We start from the raw sequence: 21,942 nt of genomic DNA, 5'->3' as shown, positions 1-21,942 counted from the left end.
ATGCTATTGTGTTTTATTGTTTTCTTTAATTCATTCACAGATAATTCTTCTTTAGTATATAATAATGGTACTGATATTTTTGTAGATGCCAAGGGTCTCCCCACACAGCCCAGGATGGTTTTGAAAGCTCTATGTAGCATAGGTTGCCACAAATTCTCCTTCTTCAGCTTCCTCAGAACTGGATTATAAATTTGTAACACTATAGTCGATTCTGATTTCTAGTGTGTGTGTGTGTGTGTGTGTGTGCATACACGTGAGCACAAGTATATGTGTTGCTGTAATATAACCCCAGGGCTTTACATATTCAGAACAACAACTCTATCATTTAGCTATATCCCCGGGCCTCTGATTTTGATTTGCTAATTTTGTAGCAATTTTACAAAAAAGAAATCCCTTTTTATTTTTCAGAGTTTCTCTGTGTAACTGTCCTGGCTGTCCTGGAACTTGCTTTGTAGACCAGGGTGGCCCCGAACTCACAGAGATCTGTCAGCCTCTACCTCCCAAACACTGGGATTAAAGGTCTGTGCTGCCACTGCCTGGCTCAAAACTTTATTTCTAATTTTTTTTTTTGCTGGAGCATTTTGTGTTTTGTACACATAAGACCATATTATCTTCACAGAGAATTATTTTCTTCCTTTCCAATTTAGATGCCTTTCCTTTCTTTTTCTTGTCTTATAAGTCTATACATTTCTAATATTTTGTTTGGATATATGTGGACAGGGTGGGTCTTTGGGGGATAACTCAGCAGTTAAGAGCAGAGGATCCAGGTTTAGTTTATAGCACCCACATGGGGAAGCTCACAACTGCCTCTAACTCCAGTTCCAGCCTTCGGATGCCCTCCTTCAGCCCTGGTAGGCACTGTTCACATGTGCACATGCAGAAAAGCAGACACACACACACACACACACACACACACAAACTCTCTGATCCTAGATTTAAGGTTTTAACTTTACACAACAGAGTATTGTATTAACTTGTGATATATAGCCTCTGTTGTGTTCTTTCTGACATCCCTAATTATCGAGAGTCTTGAACACGACAGAATGCTGACCACTGGCAATGATTTGTCTGCACAGATAAAATGAAGGCATGTGCTTCTTTTCTTGTAGGGTCTTTGTTCAACTTTGATATCAGGATAATTTTGCCTCTTGGAAATATTTGTTCTTCTTCCAACTTTTTAGACAAGTTTAAGAAAGATTGGTATTCATTCTTCTGGTGTCTTAATGTATCAATTGATTGCTGTAATTTTAATTGGCTGTCATACTTAATAAACTAGCCATCATTCGTTTTTCTTGTTAGACAACAGGAAAATCAGAGTTAATGGAACCAAGGAACCTATAGAGTTTAAATCAAACCAATGGTTTGGAGCAACAGTGAGAGCTCACAAAGGAAAAGTCGTGGTGAGTATGAACGGCTCGGGGAGCTGCCTGCCTTCTGCATCCCACAGTTTCATGTTGGATCTACACACTTTCCTAGAGGGGTGAGCTGGTTGATGTGCTGGCTGCTTAAAGAATAGAGGTGTATAAAACCAGACGGTCAGTGACTGAAATTAAAGACTCCATTTTTACAAAATGTGCTCAAAGCTATAAGAAATGAAATCTTTTTTCCCTAAAATTCCAGATATTTGCAAACACTTTAAAAATTACTAAGAAAAATGGAAAATTAAAAGCGACACCCTGAAGGAGTAAACACCTTATTGTTCAAGATCAATTTAAAAGGCTATTTAAAATTGGTCCCATGCAGATCCCCCGCTAGCCAGAGAAAATATATCTAGAAAAATGACTCTATGGTTGTTTAAATATTCATCTATTATTGTGGGACAAGTTTTCTTTAAAAATACCAGCTGACCAATGTTTCTGAATCCATTAATGATTTTAAAAGCAAACAACCCTACTTTTAGGTTGGATCTCTCATCTCTCAAATGCTAGCTATGACTTTGATTTTATTTTCTTATTGTTGTTAAGAGTTATGTGTCTACATTATTGAGGAATGACTTTTTGATATATCTGGAGGGTTTTTTTTGTAAAAGGACTCAATGCAGTTGTTGGACAGAGGTCATGACAGAAGATATAAATCTATTTGTTTTTCTAGTTCTAATTTTGCCACATGTTTTTTTTTTTATTTTTGGTGGTGGATACCTGCCTAAAAGTACATTTAGTAGTCAAAGTATAAAACCCAAGGTGAAGTTCCACAGCTTCAGAATATCTGCTCTAGCTGTTCGTTGAGATGTATAGACGTTGGTTCTGGTTAATTTTGTTGTGTAATGTTTATTTTATTTGCAATTTTTTGTGCTAAATTTTATAAAACAGATTAACTAAAAGAAGAAGAAACCAGATCATGCCATGAATGAAGCATACTTTTCTCATTGTTTAAATTAACTTTTGCTAGTAAAATCCCTGATATTTAGCTAGCTAATTTGAAGGCGGTTCATTTCACCCTCATATAGTCCTTGAAATGGCATCGCAAGGCATAATTTAACGAGTATGTTTTTGATTTCATCAGAGTCCTAAAATTAGAACATGTAAGTAAGTCATCAAATAAGTATCTGATATAACAAATTACATACCATAAAACCCAACATGTAAGAACTAATTCATAATAATCTGCTATACAACTGTGTTTCAGCTTCTATCTAGAGGGTGTGGATTTAATTTCATTCAGCACACATTTATTTATTAGGGAGATTTTTACATGCAAAGCTCCATGTTTAGTGTGGCTAGCAGTTAAATAAATTCTGAGCAAGGTCTTAATGTGTGAGCGCATGTTTACATCGTGTGCATTCTTCTCCAAGGTCCTGCTTTGTATTTTACCTGGAAATAATCATTGAATAGTTTATATCATGCAGGGTTTTTGCCATTTTAGAATTGAACATATATTTATGGAATGACTGGGTAGTTCATCTCCATCAAGAAGGTTATCTGTGGCCACTGGAGTTTATCAGAGCATGTAGAATCAGAGTAGTGGTCACAATACCTTAGAAATGTGTTGTCTGCCATTAGCATGTGCTCTTTGAATGCTTGCTGCTCCTCACTGGTCTTTGACCTGCAGTTTTTTCATGAATAAAAACCATGACATCGGAACTAGTAAAATGCTATGATAAGGAGGTAGCCCACTTATGACACTTATGACAGTTATTGTTTAAAAGTCATAAGATCAGCTTCAGGGATAAACCAAGGCAGCCCACAAAACAGAGATTTATAAACCTGCATAAATCTGTTGATTTGAAAGCAGTTTAAAAAAAAAACTAATGACCAGACAATGGAAGGAGTGAGTTATTTTAGGACATAGTGTTAATTCATTTAGTGTTTGAATGTTGTTTGCTGTCACAAAGGCTTTTTTTTTTTTGAATGAATAGGAAATGTGAGGTTTTGACTTTTAGGAAATAATTTTCCTTTTTTCCTTTCTTTCTTTCTTCTTCTTTTTTTCCTTATTGGTTTTTTGAGACAGGGTTTCTCTGTATAACAGTCCTGGCTGTCCTGGAACTCACTTTATAGACCAGGCTGGCCTTGAACTCACAGAAATCCACCTGCCTCTGCCTCCCAAGTACTAGGATTAAAGGCGTGCACCGCCATTTTTTTATTTAATTAAAAATTCTGCCATAGAATAAGATCATCCGTTTGTTTATATATAGTTTTTTATAATTTTTCAATGAGCTACTATTAAAAACTAGTTGAAGGCCAGTTAGTCCACTTAACAACTTAATACAATTACCTGTAACTCTAGTTACACTAGTCAGCAATTCAAATCAAGCCATTATCTGAGAAACCTGCATCAATACTGTGTTTCTTGCCTTTGGTGTCCACAGGCCTGTGCCCCTTTGTATCACTGGAGAACTCTGAAACCTAACCCAGCAAAGGACCCTGTTGGCACATGCTATGTAGCGATTCAGAACTTCAGTGCTTATGCTGAGCACTCTCCTTGCCGCAACAGTAAGTTGTTTTTATTCCTTGAAAGTAAAATTTAGCTCAAAAGCCTTCAGGCTTGACAGCTGTGGTAGATGGTCTCTACGATTCAGATGTCTGCTCATCTATTCTATATTTGTTTATGCCTGTCATATTTTATATTGCTGTAATAAGACACCATGACTAACCTAGAGGACAAAAGAGTTTATTGGGACTTAGCGCTTCAGTGATGAGTCTATGACCATTATGGTGGAAAGCACGGCATCCAGCAGGAAGGTATGGTGCTGGAGCAGTAGCTGAGAGACTACAGCTGATCCCCAAAGGAGGCAAAGAGAGCAAGAGCTCCCAGAATGCTTTGGTTTGAAACCTCAAAGCCTGCCCCCAGTGACTTAACTCCTACAATAAAGCCACACCTCCTAGTCCTTCCCGGTTCCACTAACAGAGGACCAAACATTCAAATATATAAGCCTATGGGAGCCATTCTCATTCAAACAACCACAATTTATTTATTTTTTATTAAATTTATTTATTTTATGTGTATGTGCAGTATACCCACCACAGAACATGTATAGAAGTTGGACCATGAAGAGTTGGTTCTCTCCACTATGTGAGTCTTGGATCACCAGCCTTAGCAATAAGCATCCACACATGAGCTATGTTGCTGACTCTTCTGTATTTAAAAGTCAGTTCTAGATAGTATTTGGGAGAGTAACTGTGACCCTTAGCTGACAAATTCTATGGAAAATCCCCACTTTGTGTTCTACAGGACACTGACTGGCCAGCTTGCTTGTTAATGAAAGCATGTTAGTATCAGGGTGATCGGGCTGGAGTCATTTTTGGCTACAACATTGCTGTAGCCTTCATTCTTAATGGTGGTTGCTTTGTTTGGTAATTGTGTACCTGTTATATGCACAGGATACTTTTTGCTTAAAATGCTGAATCCTCTATATTCTCAAAAGACTACATCCACTTAGAGTCCAAATCTCATTCAGCAGTCCTAGGTTTCTTCCAGGACGGTATCCTTTCTATTTCTCTTGTGTTGGCCTGGAGCTAGCAATGGAGACCAGGCTGACCTCAGGTTACTTATTCTCCTGCCTCAGCATCTCAAGTGCTGAAAGCAAGCATATACCACCACACAATTGCAATGTTTCCTTCAAAGCAAACATTTTCCTTAGGGGCCCTGGCACTGAATTATTCTGGGAAGTCCTGACTGATAGTGTGATTACCAATTATCAGCTCAGAATTCTTTCGTAAATTCTATTTCTCCAAGTTTTTGACAGATCATTGTGAGATGTGGAGAAACAACAAAGGTACTTTCTATTCTTCTTTTTCTAATTAATGGGAACACACTGTAGAGAAGAAAATATCACTGCAAAGAATAATAGAGTAACTTATTTTAGAATGCTACTTTTTTAAAGACTCAGTCTAAAGTTATTAGAGATCATCCTAAAAAGTACAAGTAAAATTTCCCTCTTTTACATACTTATTAATATATTTTTTGATTCAAGATCAATTTGGGGAAGGCAGTAAGCAAATATTAGGATAAAACAGTGAAGACAAAGAATGGATAAGGGACTTTAAAGGGTTAATAAAGAAGCCACTGGGATTTATCGCTCCAATCCAAACCTGAACTTTTTAAACCCGAGTTTCTTGTGAGGGTTTTGGCAGGAAATGGAGTATGATTTCCTAGGTGTGAGCTGGAAGAATGGCCCGAGATTAAAGACATGGTCTTAAACAGATTTAAAATGAATGTTCTTTGTTGAGAATGAAACTCCATTATTCATTTAACACGTGCTTACTGAACTCATTGCACCAGCTATTCTATATGCAGGGAGTGAGTGTGTCAAGGAGTTAGAGAAAGCAAACCAACAGCGTCCAAAGAATGGGCATTCTGGGAGGAAAGTGAGGGAAGAAACAAATTCATACCACAATATCAAGTAGTAAAATGTTATATAAGTGAATAATTAGGTCTATAATCAACGGAAAAGGTAAAGAAATGACCGGAGTCTGGAGGAACACAGAGAAGAAAAAATCTTCAGAAAGGGTAACAGGAAAGATTTTCCAGTAGAGGGCATTGAGAGTTGGGGAAAGGAGGAATTATCAACACTGGTAACAGCCAGGAAGTGGCCATAATCCAAACCAGATAAGTGGCCAGCATTATTGCCCTGAAGAGATTCAATGCTAGACTTCTCACCAAGGCTTCCATCTGTGTGCATCCTATTCCTTGGGCTTTGCTGGAGGTTCCCTCACAACAGCAAACGATGGTGTCCTTCATGTACCCATTGGCCCTGATGACGAGACTCTTCTGGCTATCATGAAGTGTCACCGTGTCTCATTCTGTCCTCCTATTTTATGTCCTTGTGACCTGAGAGCCTGGGCTAAGTCATAGCCCACAGAATCTCAACCTGCTGGGTGCCTGTTTGAGCATGAGCTTAAACTATTTTCTAAGCGTATCATCTATAGTGTCCAAGAGTTTTGCCTGTTTCTTTATTTCTTATTTTCCCAGGTAGAGATAGATAATGCAGAGCCGATATGAAATGGAGCTTAGGCGGAGTTGTGGGAGAGTTCATTAGGAAACATTTAGCTCTAGGGCACACCAAGGCCTTTAAAACATACCCTCACACTTCCTCGTCTCCAGATCGCCCAAAGAGCTGGCTTCCTGCCATGGCTGAGAAGCTCACAGTACACAAACACAAAGCCTGCTTGTTCATGAGCCTACGGTCAATATCACAGACGGGGAATATCAGCAATATCCTTTTCAAAAGGGAACTGAAGGAAGTGTCTTGCTTTCCTCCTGTAACACAGATCCAGGGGGTACCCTGTGTGGTGCGGGCGGCAGCCTGCTCGTTTATCTGAATGGCATGCCGTCTGCTCTTATGGTCATTCATAATTCAGGTGAGGGTGGTTCTCACGGCCCTTCAGTTTATCTGAATGGCATGCCGTCTGCTCTTATGGTCATTCATAATTCAGGTGAGGTGGTTCTCACGGCCCTTCAGTTTCACTTTAGCAGCTGGCCTTTGGCAATGAATGAACGTGTCCCTGGGTCCCTGAGTTTATACTGGAGCATTCTGTTTAGAGACACTCTGAGGTTCCGGGAAGAAAGACTCCTTTGGGTCTCATAAATTACAATTCAATGAGAAAAGGGAAAGAGACTTGCTGAGCAAGGAACCCCTACTCTTCTCTAATTGCCACTCAAAACAAACACTGGGAGTTGATTATTTTCTCAAAGACGTTTTCAGTTAGAGATCTAAAAAAAAATTTTGGTGTCCTGTTTTAAAGTAAAAACTAGTCAGGTTTCTTCTCTTCTGAATAATTTATGTTATTAAAAATAAAGGACCAATTTCAAAAGTAGATTTTAAAGAAGGTTTGTGTGTTTATAAATCATTCCTTAAATATAACCAATGCAATCTACATGGGTTCACATAGACTACATCATAAGTCATATATTTCTGTATGGGTAGAAATTTTATATCATGGAACTTCTAGAAAATTGGAACCCCATAAATTGAGGTTATATAGATGGGATTTTAGGGAACCTTATAAAATTCATAACCATCAATCCTAACATACACTTGTAAAAGAAAGAATGATTTTGGTGAAAGACATTGACATACAGGTGTAAAGGAAAGAAGGAATTTGGTGAAAGACACTGTATCGGGTAGTAAGGTATTTTAAACAAAAACGGAGTAAGATTAAGTGTAGTGATTCATTCCTGTAATTCTGACTGGGAGGTAGAGCCAGGAAGAATGGGAGTTCAGGGCCATTCTCTGCTACATGGTAGCCTCCAGGGCAACCTGGGCTGCATGAGACACTGTTTCAACTAACAAACAGAACAGGAGAGACAATAGGAAAAAAGAGAGCTATGAACTGGTTGGAAGAAAGAAGATGGATAAGTTTCTAGGTAGCCAGAAGAACCAGGTGCGTTTGAAAGATACTCTGGGACGGGGCATGCCCAGCCAATTGGAATTTCCTACCGTGATGCTGGCTCCTTTCTCTCACTGAAGTAGCACTTAGATGACATCCTCAGTAAGACACGTGGAATCATTAACATGCTTTCATCTAACTGAGATAACAAAGAGGTCTCCCCTATTTAATTTTTGTCTATAATTCAAGTATGTTAGAAGGAGGGTTTTGCTTCTGCAAACTTTAGCATTGCAATGCCCCTGTGAGACCATGAGAACCAGCAACACAGTTTTCAAATTATCCTACCTGTCACAGTATAACAATTTAAAATCATGTTCCTTTTAAAGAGAATGAGATGGCAGTAAGAGCTGGAGATGCAGCTCTGTGGGTGGAGAACTTGGGTAGCAGTTGGGAAACCTGGGCTTGGGTCCTACTGCTACATTAATAGGATGGACTACTTGACGCTTGTGATTCCAGCACTCGGGAGGTAGAGACAGGAGGTTCAGAAGTGCAAGCTCATCTTCAGCGGCATAGAGAGTATGAGGCCAGCCTGTACATGAAGAAGGCAAAGGAAATCTTTAGCAGTTTCTCTGCAGAAGGCAGGCACTCGGGGGATCTTCACACGTTGTCACTGGAGAAATGCAGACAGGAGGGGACGAAGGAGACATTATTGCCACATGGACATTTGGGGACATAGTCAGAAGATGGAGGTTTTATTTTGGAAATGAATCTGCATACGCACCCCAATACAAATCCATACTTTGACATGTTCCCTACCTGGAGAAGGGCTTCTGTGCCTTGTGCTCAGTAGAACTAATGTCATAACCTCTCACGTTGATTTCACTGCTGCATGGATGTGAGAGTCAGGATCAGAAAATAGATGGAAACATACTTAAGATTGCCTAAAATACATTTAAAAAATAAAACACAAAATGGTCTCTTTGATTTGGGGTATATGGGGAAAACAAAAAATATCTGTATTACTTACTAAAATACTTCTCCGAAATGATGATGTTATAGTGGCTATTTGTTTTGATCATTCCAGGCAATGCTGATCCTGAGGGCCAAGGTTACTGCCAAGCAGGCTTTAGTCTGGACTTCTATAAGGTAACTCTTTTGCTCTCTCAGCGTCTGTGGTTGGATGAATTTTCCTGTCATTGTGGTTACTGTTTGATTTTCTGTCTGTCATTCCGATACAAACAATAACATCCAGAGAAGCTTTGGGAGCATATCATGTCTGGCAACTTCTCCTTGAGTATTTTTTTATTTTTTTCCTACTCACTTTTTATTTCTGTTTAAATATATGAACATGATAATAGTATGGGAAAGCATCCAATGAAGGGACTCTTCCTTCCCACTCCCAGCATTAATCATTTTGAAAGCAAATCTCAAAAATGAATTTTTTTTTTTTTTGGTTTTTCGAGACAGGGTTTCTCCGTGGTCTTTGGAGCCTGTCCTAGAACTAGCTCTGTAGACCAGGCTGGTCTCGAACTCACAGAGATCCACCTGCCTCTGCCTCCCGAGTACTGGGATTAATCAAAAATGCATTTCTAAAAAATTACAAGAATCTATAATTCTGTCACTTTATCACTTAGCTGTAATTGGCTCCTTTAATTTCATATTCATATTAAAATGTATATAGTCATTCAGAAAATAGAGATCGTTTGATGAATATATAAAAGAAAATGATTCTATGCTTTTGAAATTAGTAGAGAGAAATTCCATAAACATTCTCTGTTTCACTATTGGTCATTGCATTTTCTATGATTGTTCGCTTTGACATTTTTCCCCAGCAAGTTACAGACCGAAGCTAGAGAACAGGGCTGCTCTCACTTGCTAATCTGGAGTTTTTGTTTTTCTTTTGAAAAAGGGTGTGTTTACAGATTTTTTTAAAAATATGATTTTACATTTCTTTACTTATTGGAGAGAAGGGTTTTTTAGAGTGTGGAGGAGCTCAGACAACAAACCTGGTGACTATTTCTCTTCTACCACGTGAGTTTTAAGAATCAAATTCAGATTGTAGAGCTGATGATAAACACCTTTGCCTGCAGAGAGCCATCTTGCTGGAAATATATATATATATATATGCATCATTGTTGCCTTGAAAATAACTGAAATAAGTTTTTGGGTTTTTATTACTAACGTTTTCAAAAGACTATGCCCATTCAGCTGCAAACAATGTGCAGGCCTTGTAGCTCCAACAGTGACAGCCCTTTCCCCCAAATTTATATGTTCTCAAGAGAGCAAGGTGAACATGCCTAACTGAGTCAAACTAAAATTATTTAGCATAACAAACTAAATAATTGAAAGCGGGGAAGAGAAGAAAACAACCTCCAGGCCTCAGGTATAATGAAAGTGTGGTTTAAAGTCCTCTTTAAGAACGAGCAGTTTAAAGTCCTCTTCAAGAAAGTGTGGTTTTGCGAAAAATAAACTGTTAGAGCACTGCTTGTCAGCAGTGACTCAACGCTCTTTAAAACACTTGGATTCTTGTCCACAAGTTCCCTGGATGCTTCTGTTTTGCAGAATGGAGACCTCATAGTGGGAGGACCCGGAAGCTTTTATTGGCAAGGTATGTTCCGTATCAGAGAAGAGCACCCGTGTTGTTGCTAACACAGGGGAACAGCAGTAGCACAAACGCTGACCTTCTCTAGTGACGATGGAAACCTCTGCTCACACTTTCTTGACTGAAGCATCATTGCACTTTGCCCTTCATTGTCCAAATGATGTCTCTGAAGTGTCATTCAGTCTGCTACCTATTGCTCTGCCAAGAATTATTGAGGTTATGCCGGGCTTTGCGTTAGGTGCTGAGAACAGACAGCAGGCTTGTGGGAACCGTGCTAGCACTCACGGACTTATGATCTTGAGTCAGGGTCAGAGATAGATGTAAACCGAAAATTGTTTTTATGGATATACATATTTTTCTCTAATCTTGATTAATTTCATGTTGGTTAATTAATTGGTTAATTAATTTTGTCATTTAAAGTAGAAAAATATCTCACATGAATTAATAATCATGTAAGAATACAGAAAAACTTATCTGAGATGCAGAATTTAAAATCTTATAGATGCTTGAGATGTTTACAGACCTAGCTTACAAAAACAAGGAATTGTCCTGCTGTGGAAGGAAGGAAGGGGAATGCAGAGCTGAAAGTCAGAGAAAACTGGCAAGTTTGACATTCTTCCTAAATTCGTGTGTAAATCTCATTATCTTGATATCAAAGCATTCATTCATCCCTATTACTCAGAAATATTTACAACCTGGTTTGACTGGATTTTATTCTTTTCTTGGGAAAAGACTGGGAATTCCCAAAGAATAACGTAGCTTTAGATTGGATGTTAAGTATCATGCTTTAAAAAGCATATTTTCCATCTTGCCTCAAAGGGCATGGGATAACATTTTTGCCTTAGATGTCCACACTAAATATTCTGATGCATAGACTTTTCCATATAATGATGGATTTTAGATATTCATGTGTCCCAGTACAATCATATCTCAAGACTCCTGAAAGTGGTTTTGGGAGCCAATGCTCTTATCAATGTTGGTGGTCATGAATATTTTTTTTTGTGTGTGTAAAATTTTAGATCTCATTGAACACAGCTGCTTTCTATTATCATAATTTTATGTTTCCTTTATATAGTTTTGCAACAAATGTAAATGCCTTGAAGATTTATTAGATCCTTCCTTTAACTTAGCTGAGATCTTTACAATTTGTCAAGTAAGAGAGTTCCACATAGATTCTTTGCAAGGAAACAAAACTCTTTATTACAATGCAAAAGAGACTTCAGTTCTAGAACTGCTAGCAAAACTGTGACTTTGCAGAATGGCATCAAGTTCTTTGAGCATAGATATTTATGTATGACTTGGTTGATGATAAATTTCCTTCTGGCTTGAACATTATTGTTTTGTTTTGTTTTGCTGTTTGCTTTTGAGACAAGGTCTCATGTAGCCCTGCCAGGGCCCAAACCCATTGCATAGTCCAGGATGACCTTGAACTTCTGATGCTTCTGCTTCTACTACTGAAGTGCTGGGATTAGAGGCATGCATCTCCCTGCTCAGTTTTATGCTGAGATGGGAATTGAACCCAATGCGTGCTAAGTAGGCAGTGGATGAAATGAACTCCACCCTCAACTCTAGAATGCAAATTTAAATATAAATTTCACTTGCAAGTGTCCTTATTCTTTTATGCTTGTATCATTTGAAGGTAGAGAGGGGATAGACATTAAAAGTCGGGGAAGAATGGATAAAACACTGCCGTTTATCTCTGGCCTCCACTAGATTGGAAAGTTCTACCCACTCGGTTATAACTGACCTCTGCCTGACAGTTCTTGGGGCAGACATTCAGGAGTGTGCGGTATGGTTCCAGGATTGCTGAGTAAGAGCCTGCCCCTCCCTTACATCCATTCAGTTGACGTATTACTTTGTTCACACACAGGTCAGGTGATCACTGCCAGCATAGCCGATATCATAGCAAATTACTCATTTAAGGATATTCTAAGAAAGCTGACAGGAGAAAAGCAAACAGATGTGGCTCCAGCTTCCTACGATGACAGCTACCTTGGTAAGAACCATTGCTCCAGGTATTGGTACTTTCTCACGAGGCAAGCAAATTAAATATACGTGAAATGTTTGGTCCTGATTTATCCGATGTTAGCGGACGTCTTTTGAATGTTTTCTTTCTTATTATTTTGAGTAGACCCTTACATGTTCTTTTTCACCACAACTTTTTTTTCCCCAGATAACATATATCCCATACATGACTTGGGCTGCCATTTTGTAGGTGCTTTAACATTCTCATAAAAGATCACTGGAAGAAGACATTTGTATTAGCAGGGCTTCTGCTCGTGCTATGGGCAATGTGATAGCAGGCCTGTCCAGTTTCTACAAAACCAAAAGAATCTTTCTTTTCTTTTTTAAAATTGATTTTTATTGAGCTTCAAGATTGTTCTCAAATTGTATCATGTGTAAGCCATATAATAGCCTTCTACCATTACTGATACTCGCCTTTGGTATCCAACCAATTTTGATTGCTTTATGCACTGAAAAGTTAAATTATGGCTTTGTTTTGTCAATGTAAATGGAACCTTGCTTTTGAGCTCAGTGACATCTGTGGGCCACAATCATGAAAGGAATTAAGAAGTAGTTCATGATGATGATCATCAGCAAGACCTGAACACAAAGGATATCTCATAGGAATTGTGCTTGATAGTGATGAACTTACAGCTCTTAAAATGCAACAGCTGCTACTCCCCCTTAAAGGGGGTTATGGACCATTCTTTGAAGGCTGATCTAAGAATCTGACTTACTTATTTTGGTTGTGTTTTTATTTAAGATCTGTGTGGCAGATCTTCTTTATAACTGGGAATTAGTCTGAAAGTGTTAATATTTCTGTGATTATTTTTTTCCCGCTTAACGAGTCCTTATTTGTTTAGATATTTGTAGAGGTTTTGAAATAAAATAGCACCATGATAGAACTTTCATTGTTTTCAAATTACAACTCAGTTCTTTCCAAATGCAATTTGTTTGTTTCTTTTATTCAATCTAGGCTATTCAGTTGCTGCTGGAGAATTCACTGGGGACTCTCAGCAAGGTAAGAGACATTGTTAAACTTGTCATTTTAAAAGTGTGGAGTAACGGTAAATGGCATAAGAAGTCTTATTGTAAATGTTATTGATTTTCTTTGCTACACAAGAATTTATATAGATGGAATACATACATACATACATATACACATAGGTGTGTGTGTGTGTGTGTGTGTGTGTGTGTGTGTGTGTATAAACAAATTGTCTTTAATCTCAGAGATTATACTATACTGGGTCTGACAGACAGAACACCTGCCAAAAACTGTGATTAGCACTAGTGATTAGCATTACGCATAGAGAGTAAAGACTGTGGAAATGAGGTGCCTACCCGTGTAGATGAGGGGAGATTTCTACAAGCTAAGTTGTATAAAAGATTGAAGTAGTTAGGAAATCCATCAGCCTAGCCAGACTTTTATACTTTGATGGTTAAGGGATTGGAATAGAGAAAGGGAAGTAGGATCAGCTCACACTGGGTCTTATGGATCATAAAGCTCTAAAATTATAGGAAGAGAAATAACAGAAGATTTAAGCAGAGGAGGAAATACCATCTAAAACAAAACAAAAACAAAAGGAAGGAAATCACACTGGTTATTTCATGTAAATTTTCTTGGGAAGAATGGTTTGATGATATAATATATTTATGTTCATGTCTGTCTCCTCGAATCTAAGGCCTATGTCTTACTGTTATTTATCTTGATTCTAAAGACTAGACAATATTCTTTTCATAAAAGACTCAGAAAATAGCCTGAGAGTAAGAATTTGAGTTAGTTTTAAATTCTGACCTCATAAACAGTATTTTTTTTTTAGGATAGTACAACCTCTCTGATTCTTGTTTGCTTTAAAATCTGAATAATATTAATGGTATGGGGCCTGAATGACCATGTTGAATATTGTATTAAAATGCATGCTACATTCAAGGCGAAACAGGAGCTTTTACTGAACTAGTGAAATGTATTGAACGAATCAACTGTCAATCAATATTTGCCAGTTTCCATCTTGTTTGTTACCAACAATAACTGCTTTTCCCTACTACATGAGTTTGACTAAAGCACAGATGTTCAAGCTCAAATAAAATATGGCTATCTTTATGAATCATAACAAATCTTTTCATTGTTTCATATTCACATGGACACAAATCAAAATTCGCTATAAATGTTTTTGCAGTTTGGTAAAAGTTCAAAATAATCAGGTTTCTAAAAAGGAATGCTCCTCTTTAAATAAAAGCTAATTCTTAATGAGCCTCCTTTTCCATTACCTTTCTTTTCGAGCTATGTTCATGTCTGGTTTCTTGAATGTAAAACCCATGTCTTATTGTTATTTGTCTCCATTGAAAGACTAGACAATACTTTGTTCATGAAAAACTCATAAAATAAGTAGCTTGATAGAAAGAATTTGAGTCGATTTCAGATTCTGACATGAAAAAGCAGTATATTAATCTGCGTGTGGTGGAGCACGCCTTCAATCCCAGAACTTGGAAGGCAGCGGCAGGTGGCTCTCTATTTGCTCAATGCCATCCTCATCTGCACAGGGAGTTCCATAGTAGCTAGGGTTATACAGAGAGATCCTGCCTCAAAAATAAACAAATAAACACAGTATATTGTGGTAACAAAAGGCACAGACTTTGGCTCCAGACCTTTAGCTCTCTACCCTTCATTGCTACTAGTTCTTAGACCTGAGGCAAATTATCTACCGTCCCGGCTTCCACTTCCTTATTTCTCAAATATAGGTAATAATAATAGTATTGTTTATTTCATAGGATGCTTGCAAAGATTAAATCATGTACTTCTATATATTAATAAAGCAGTACAGTGATTAGCTATAGGAAAGATTCCGTAGATTGGAGGTCATCAGGGACAGATCTGAATAACTAGTGATTTTTTAAAGAAGTCTAATCTTTAAAGTTGGGCAGTGGTGGCGCACGCCTTTAATCCCAGCACTCGGGAGACAGAGGCAGATGGACCTCTGTGAGTCTGAGGCCAGCCTGGTCTACAAGAGCTAGTTCTAGGACAGGTTCCAAAGCTACAGCAAAACCCTGTCTCAAAAACAAAACAAAAACAAAAGTTTTACTACTGGTTTCATGGTTTAACAAAGGGGAGTGCAAAGTGTGTGAATGATTTTCTTCAATTCCATGGCACTGGGCTCCTATAACTGTCCAAAATAACACTCAGTTCCCGCCCAAGGAAACAGCAGGGTGTGTAACCACTCTAGTGGCTATCAGTAGCTTCCACTGGATTTTAGGAATATCTAGAGAATGCACTCAGACATTGAGCTGAGGATTTGTAAAGCAGAGGCACTGTTGAAGACATCTCACACGTTCATCAGGGCACTGGATCCATGGCTGTCTGTGCTCGTTAGCAAGTGGGGGAGCTCGATGAAAGGGAACTTGAGGTACTAGAAGATGGTTCAGTGAGCAAAGGGCCTGATGCACAGAGTGAAGACCTGAGTTCGAATCCCTGGCTCCCATGTAAAAAACAAGGTACAGCTGCAAACACCTGTGATGCCAGCACTGGGGCAGAGATGGGACTCCTTGAGGCTCAGTGACCAAAGTCTTAGTAAAAGGGTAAGCTCTAGGTTCCATGAGAAACACTGTCTCCTAAAACTAAAATGGAAAACGATAGAGGACTATACTGGATTTCAACCTTTAACCTCCTTACATGTACTTGTGGATATGCACACACCCACCACACACACACATACAAACACACACATGCAAAATAAATAGCAAGACAAAGAAGAATGAGGAGAAGAAAACTAATTCTATGAACTTTAAATGTGAATTCTTAACTTGGAATTCTTGGTCAGCAGGATTGTTCAAGGTCAATCAGCAATTGTTCCACATGTGGGCCTCAGCATGATTGACCTTCTAAGGATGTATCTTTGTGGCAGTATAAAAGAGGTTCCCAAAGTGGAAGTTAGCAAAGCCTCTGTGACGTTTAGATCACACACTGACCCGCAAAGAGGGGAGGAAATCCTAAAAGGCAGAGGAGTATACTGTCTAGTTCGCAAATTGCAGCAGCTCAAACTGTGACTTTTGCTTGTTTGTTTTCTCTCATCTGTAAAGAAATATCGGGAAGAAAGCAAGTGCAAACCCTTGTAACCCTCTCCATCACTCATCTCCATGGCCCCATCTTTACCCTCTCCATCACTATCTCCACAGCCCCAACTTTACCCTCTCCATCACTCATCTCCATGGCCCCATCATCTTTCCCCTTGACCGCTAAACAGCTTTAAATACACTAGGAGCTGAACAGAAGACTCAGTTGTTAAAGAACAGCTCATTCAAGCATAAGGACCTGATCTCGAGCCTCAGAACCCATGTAACATAGACAATGTGATGGCTTGTGCTTCTAATTCCAGAGCTGGGGAGGCAAAAGCGGGCAGATCTCTGTGGCTCACCAGCCAGCCACATAGCCAAAATAATTTCATGAGCTTCATGTCCCAGTGAAAGGCCTTGTCTCAAAAATATAAGGTGGATATCTTCTGAGGGAAAAACACCCAAGGTTCTACTCTGGCCTTTTGATGCCTGCTTACATGTGCAGCCCATATGCATGAATACACATATATAAGCACACTAATTAATCAATTAATGTGGCTCCCCCTCTAAATTACTCTTCTTATTCCCAGAATTGGTTGCTGGGATTCCAAGAGGAGCGCAGAACTTTGGATACGTGAGTATCAATGTATAGCCCACACATGTTCTTTGTGCACTGAAATATTTTTCCCATGTAAGCCACTGTAAATGTTCCTTACTAATGAGTTCCGACCACAGAAGTGTACTATTTCTCTGCTCATCCCAATAGGAGATAAATGCAACTATATTGACGCATGGTTTCTGGGGATCCATGTGAAACAAAAATGTGGGGTGCACTTTTTGCAAAGAATCACCATTATCCAAAACATAGAAAATTTTCTTCTACATTTGTATTTCCTCCTTTCACAAAAGCTACCCAAAGGGTGAACTTTTCTCCAAGTCCCTAACTTATTCCTCTACAAAGGTATTGCACATTCTGAAGTGTTAGGTTTGAGAGGATAATACTTAAGACCCTCATAACTGGTTACCATGAAGTTAGAAAAAAAGATGCATAGAACGAGGTCACACAAAAATGGCTCACAGGATGAGAATGATAGCTCAGTTAGTTAAGTGTTCACTGTGAAAGCAAGAGGACCTAAATTTATCTTCAGAATCCATGTAAAACGACTCAGACATGGTAATCCCAGCATTAAGGAGGCAGAAACAGGCTGAACCCTTTAGGACTTGCTGGCTAGTCTGCTTAGTTCAACTGGTAAGCCTCAGGCCAAAGAGAGATGCTGCCTAAAAGAACTAGGTTGATGTCTCCCAAAAAAATGACATTTGAGGGTGACCTCTGACTTCCACATGCACATGCATACATATTCATTTGCACCCATACAAACATATGCATGCAGTCACACGAGGATTTAAGGTGGGCATGGCGGTGCTATCATTCTACCACCCAAGAGGTTGATAAGTCAGAAGAATCCAAAGTCTGAGGTCAATCTGTCTTACACAGGAAGTTCCAGATCAGTTTATCTTCTAAGTGAATCTCTGTATCAAAAAATAAATTAAAATAAAAACGGTCTAGGCAATATACAATTTGTAGGTTTATGTTTGGCTAAATAGAATTAAAGGTGACATTATTCTATGTAAATAGCATTAAGAAAGGTTATTTTCCCAAAGAGCCATTTATCAGTCCTCATAATAGCATAAGCATAGATATTTGTTTAGAACAAAATCAAGCTCAGACAAATTAACTGATCAACATGTTAACTATTGCCCATATCCTTGCATTTACCTATTTTCCCTTTTTAGAATCATAAGCAAGTTCCACTGTCTTTTTCTAAAATTATTCTTGGTGGCCTATAATTTTGCAACTTCTACACATGGCTAACCAACTATTACATTTCATAAGAAATTTGAATGATTTAAGTTTCAATTGTTTAAAAACAGTTTCTCCGATTCTGTGAGATGATGTATTGTCTTGCTTTTGCAATTTCAGGTCTCCATCATTAACTCCACAGATATGACCTTCATTCAGAATTTTACTGGTGAGCAGGTAAAGACTTTTCAGTTGTTGTTGTTTTGAGACAGAGCCTCATTCAAACTATCTTGGAATTCACTGTGGAGCCCAGGTTGGTCTTGAACTGCAGTTTTCCTGCCTCACCCTCCCAAGCACTGGGATTATGGATGTTTACAACCACATCCAGTCTTAGGGAAAGACATTTTAATGCAAAACAACTAATGTTCATATCATGTAGTCATTCATTCAGGAAATAACATGGATATAATGGTGCACCTCAATTGACTCAGCTTCAGATAGTGGTTTGAAGAATATGTATAAGTATAGAATTATACACTATGGTGGGGGTAGTACAAAGGCTGGAGGCCTCTACAACAGAAATGCCTAAGCAAAGCCAGGGGCAGAGAACGCGAAGGCTTTCACACAGGAACTAGTTGGGTAAATCTGACGTTTCTCAGGGCTACAGGGGCTATAAGCAAGCAAGATATAAGTCAGAACTAAGGGTTCTGGTAAAAGACATGACACCTACTACAAGCTCTAGTCCAGAATCTTCTAGTTTTAAGGGTTTCCTTTTTTGCCATATCCACTTACAAAATTAAGCACACATTATGAAGTTAATACTAGCTACCTGAATTGAGCTCTTTTTATGTTTTTGTGGTGCTGGGGATGAAACACAGGTCCTTGAACACATTATCTATGGGCTCTATCTGAGCTAACCCAACCTCTAGTTCTTATTTCTTTTGATAGTCTCACTATGTAACTCAAACTCCCCTTTCCTCTGCCTCTCATATGCTTGGACTATAAGCATGAACCACTAGGCCCAGCATGAGCTCTGGTCTTTCAAGGTATAAGAAAGGCAAGCCACAGGGAACCTCTTGGTAGCAGAGAAAGGACTCCATGTTCTGTCAGAATAATAAACCCTTGACCACTATATAATGCATTTAAGACTAAGACTTAATTCAAGTCATGGAAGGAATAACCCAGGGTCTTTTTTTAAAGGAAAGAATTGTTTGTTTATTATTATTATTTTAATTTTTCATATATTTTATCATATTCCTTCCCCTCCCTCTTTCCCTAGTCCTCCTCACCTCCTTACCTACCCAACTTCATGCCCTCTCTCTCTCTCTCTCTCTCTCTCTCTCTCTCTCTTGCTGTCTCTCAAAAAAAAAAAAGAAAAAAAAAAGAGAAAATCGAAACAAAACCTTTAAGACTAGGGTCTTAATGAGGTGGCTAAGTAATTACTAGTGATAAATGACAACCACAGGTATACCTGGCTCTGAATGCTGGGACTAGCTGGAAATGGCAAAGAGACCATTTGATGTCAATTCCTGAAAGTCCTCAAAGAAGGAGAGAGCTTCCTGTCAGTGGTGTGTTTGGGTAGATATGTATACATGTGTTCATGTGTGTGTGTGTGTTGGAGGGATGCTGAAGAGAGAGCAAATCAAAAACCTCCCTTTTAATCCAGAAATTCCTGGAAAAAATACTAAAACGCTGAACCTGATAGAAGAGAAATTGGGAGGTACCCTACAACAGATGAGCACAGGCGATCGCTTCCTAGGTATAACCCCAGAAGCACAGACATTAAGGACAACACTGAATAAATGGGACCTACTTAAACTGAGAAGCTTCTGTAAAGCAAAGGACACTGTCACTAAGACAAAAAGGCAACCCACTGACTGGGAGAAGATCTTCACCAACCCCACAACTGACAAAGGTCTGATCTCCAAAATATATAAAGAACTCAAGAAACTAGACTTTAAAATGCTAATTAACCCAATTAAAAAATGGGGCACTGATCTGAACAGAGAATTCTCAACAGAAGAAGTTCAAATGGCCAAAAGACACTTAAGGTCATGCTCAACCTCCTTAGCGATCAGGAAAATGCAAATCAAAACAACTTTGAGATATCATCTTACACCTGTCAGATTGGCTAAAACGCAAAGAAATTTAAGTTGGGTTTCTTTCTTCTCTATGTGTGTTGTCAAGGACTGCAGGAAGGAAAGAGTCTCCGGATGCATTTAGTATTTAGGATTCGTAGCTTCCCTCATTGCTAGCCAATAAGCCAGGTTTCTACAGCACAGCAGACTGTAAGCTCAAAAGCAAAAACTCACCAGATGATGAGATGGCAGAACAATCTCATTCTATTGTAAATGGTGTTCAATGTACCCAAGCTCTCAGAACCTACTTCCCTGTGACAGGAGACCTGCTGCTCCCAGGGCCTATTGGCCTATTGGCCAGAGTGGATGGCACTGGCTTCTGCTTCTCTTCCTCACTACACCCAAAGCCTTTCTCTGAGCCTCAACTTTATATAAGTCCTGAAACACTGCTGTCTTGTGTCCCTTCCTTGAAGAAACTAGGCATTTATCTCTATACCCTGTCCTTAACTGAGACGCTCTTGTGAACAGTTCAATGGTCTGAATATAGGATGCTACCACTTTCCCAACCAAATATGGTCTGATTCCTATGTTTCTTTAGGTATTGTGACCTGGTGAAATTTTCCACTTTTTTTTAAGCACTGAAGGTAACCCTGCCCTGTAGATGAGACATGTCCAGAGAATCAATTAGGAAAGGTTTACAATAGATAAAAAGAGTTTTCATACTATGTTGTCAAAATTTGAGGGCTCAGGTACCCCTTGCTATAAAATTTTCAAAAAGGAATTTCATTCCTCTCCTGAAATCTTGTTAGGTGGTAGGATAAATGAGGCTGGGGTGAGATTGAAGGTGGGTGGGTTGGTAAATTTCAGTGGTCCTTCTGCAGGGATTTTATATCACAATGGAGTATATTCTGGTCCACACATTGCTCAGGCATTGCAGGAAGGAGAAAGCTCAATACAAACTGAAGTCTGCCTTCCTTGGAACATAGTCTCTGTGGGCTGTATTTTCAGTGAATTAGTGGCGGGTGGGAGATTAAATCAGCTAAAATATCAGATTGTAGACTAAAGAAACAAAAATGAAGCTAGAGTGTTCGGTAAGATGTTTGTGCTGCAAACACAAGCGTTTGATTTTCTGTTTCCTGTACCCACCGTGGGAGGGGAAGGCACAATGGTAAAAGCCTATAACTCCACTTCTGGGGAACCAGAGGAAAGAAAATGCTGCCAAGACAGTCTAACCTAATTAGTAAACTCCAGATTCGGTACGAGTCTGTCTCAAAAAAAATACGGTAAAGAACAATTAGAGAAGACACCCAACTGTTGACCTCTGACCTCACCCACATGTGCATACACATGGACCCGCATCCATGCATGAGCGTGGAGACAAACACATACACACATGAAGAACAGCATTAGTGGGATGAAATGGTGAGCTAGACAGAAAAGAATTATAAAACTGTTTAAAAACAGCTCTGAGGGAAACTGAGAGATTATTCTACAGCATTTCCAGTCACTGAAAAGATTTAAGAGTCTTATTAACTATGATCTCACTATAATTTGGTGAATTGTGAATTTCCCTAAAATCAAAATCATTTTGTGATTTAATAATAGAGAGGCCAAACCAGATAGTGCAATCCCTGCTTAGATCTT

General features: G+C 38.8%; 1 protein-coding gene across 1 annotated transcript in view; it reads left to right on the top strand.

Annotated features, from left to right (window-relative positions):
- Itga8 (integrin subunit alpha 8) overlaps window positions 1–21,942 on the top strand; it is a 176,394-nt gene that overhangs the window by 30,793 nt on the left and 123,659 nt on the right. The window contains exons 3-10 of the mRNA XM_041630731.1: window positions 1,300–1,400; window positions 3,806–3,929; window positions 8,851–8,912; window positions 10,329–10,374; window positions 12,239–12,364; window positions 13,349–13,393; window positions 17,010–17,053; window positions 18,401–18,457. Of these exons, the coding sequence (XP_041486665.1) occupies window positions 1,300–1,400; window positions 3,806–3,929; window positions 8,851–8,912; window positions 10,329–10,374; window positions 12,239–12,364; window positions 13,349–13,393; window positions 17,010–17,053; window positions 18,401–18,457 (605 nt within the window). The remainder of the gene's footprint in view (window positions 1–1,299; window positions 1,401–3,805; window positions 3,930–8,850; window positions 8,913–10,328; window positions 10,375–12,238; window positions 12,365–13,348; window positions 13,394–17,009; window positions 17,054–18,400; window positions 18,458–21,942) is intronic.

The sequence above is a fragment of the Microtus oregoni genome, unplaced genomic scaffold (genome assembly GCF_018167655.1).
Source record: "Microtus oregoni isolate MIOR12 unplaced genomic scaffold, Mior012 000035F_ref0000213, whole genome shotgun sequence".
In the NCBI taxonomy this organism is placed as follows: Eukaryota; Metazoa; Chordata; class Mammalia; order Rodentia; family Cricetidae; genus Microtus; species Microtus oregoni.
The sequence above is the reverse complement of the archived record's forward strand: the minus strand, read 5'-3'. Positions and strand labels throughout refer to the sequence as shown.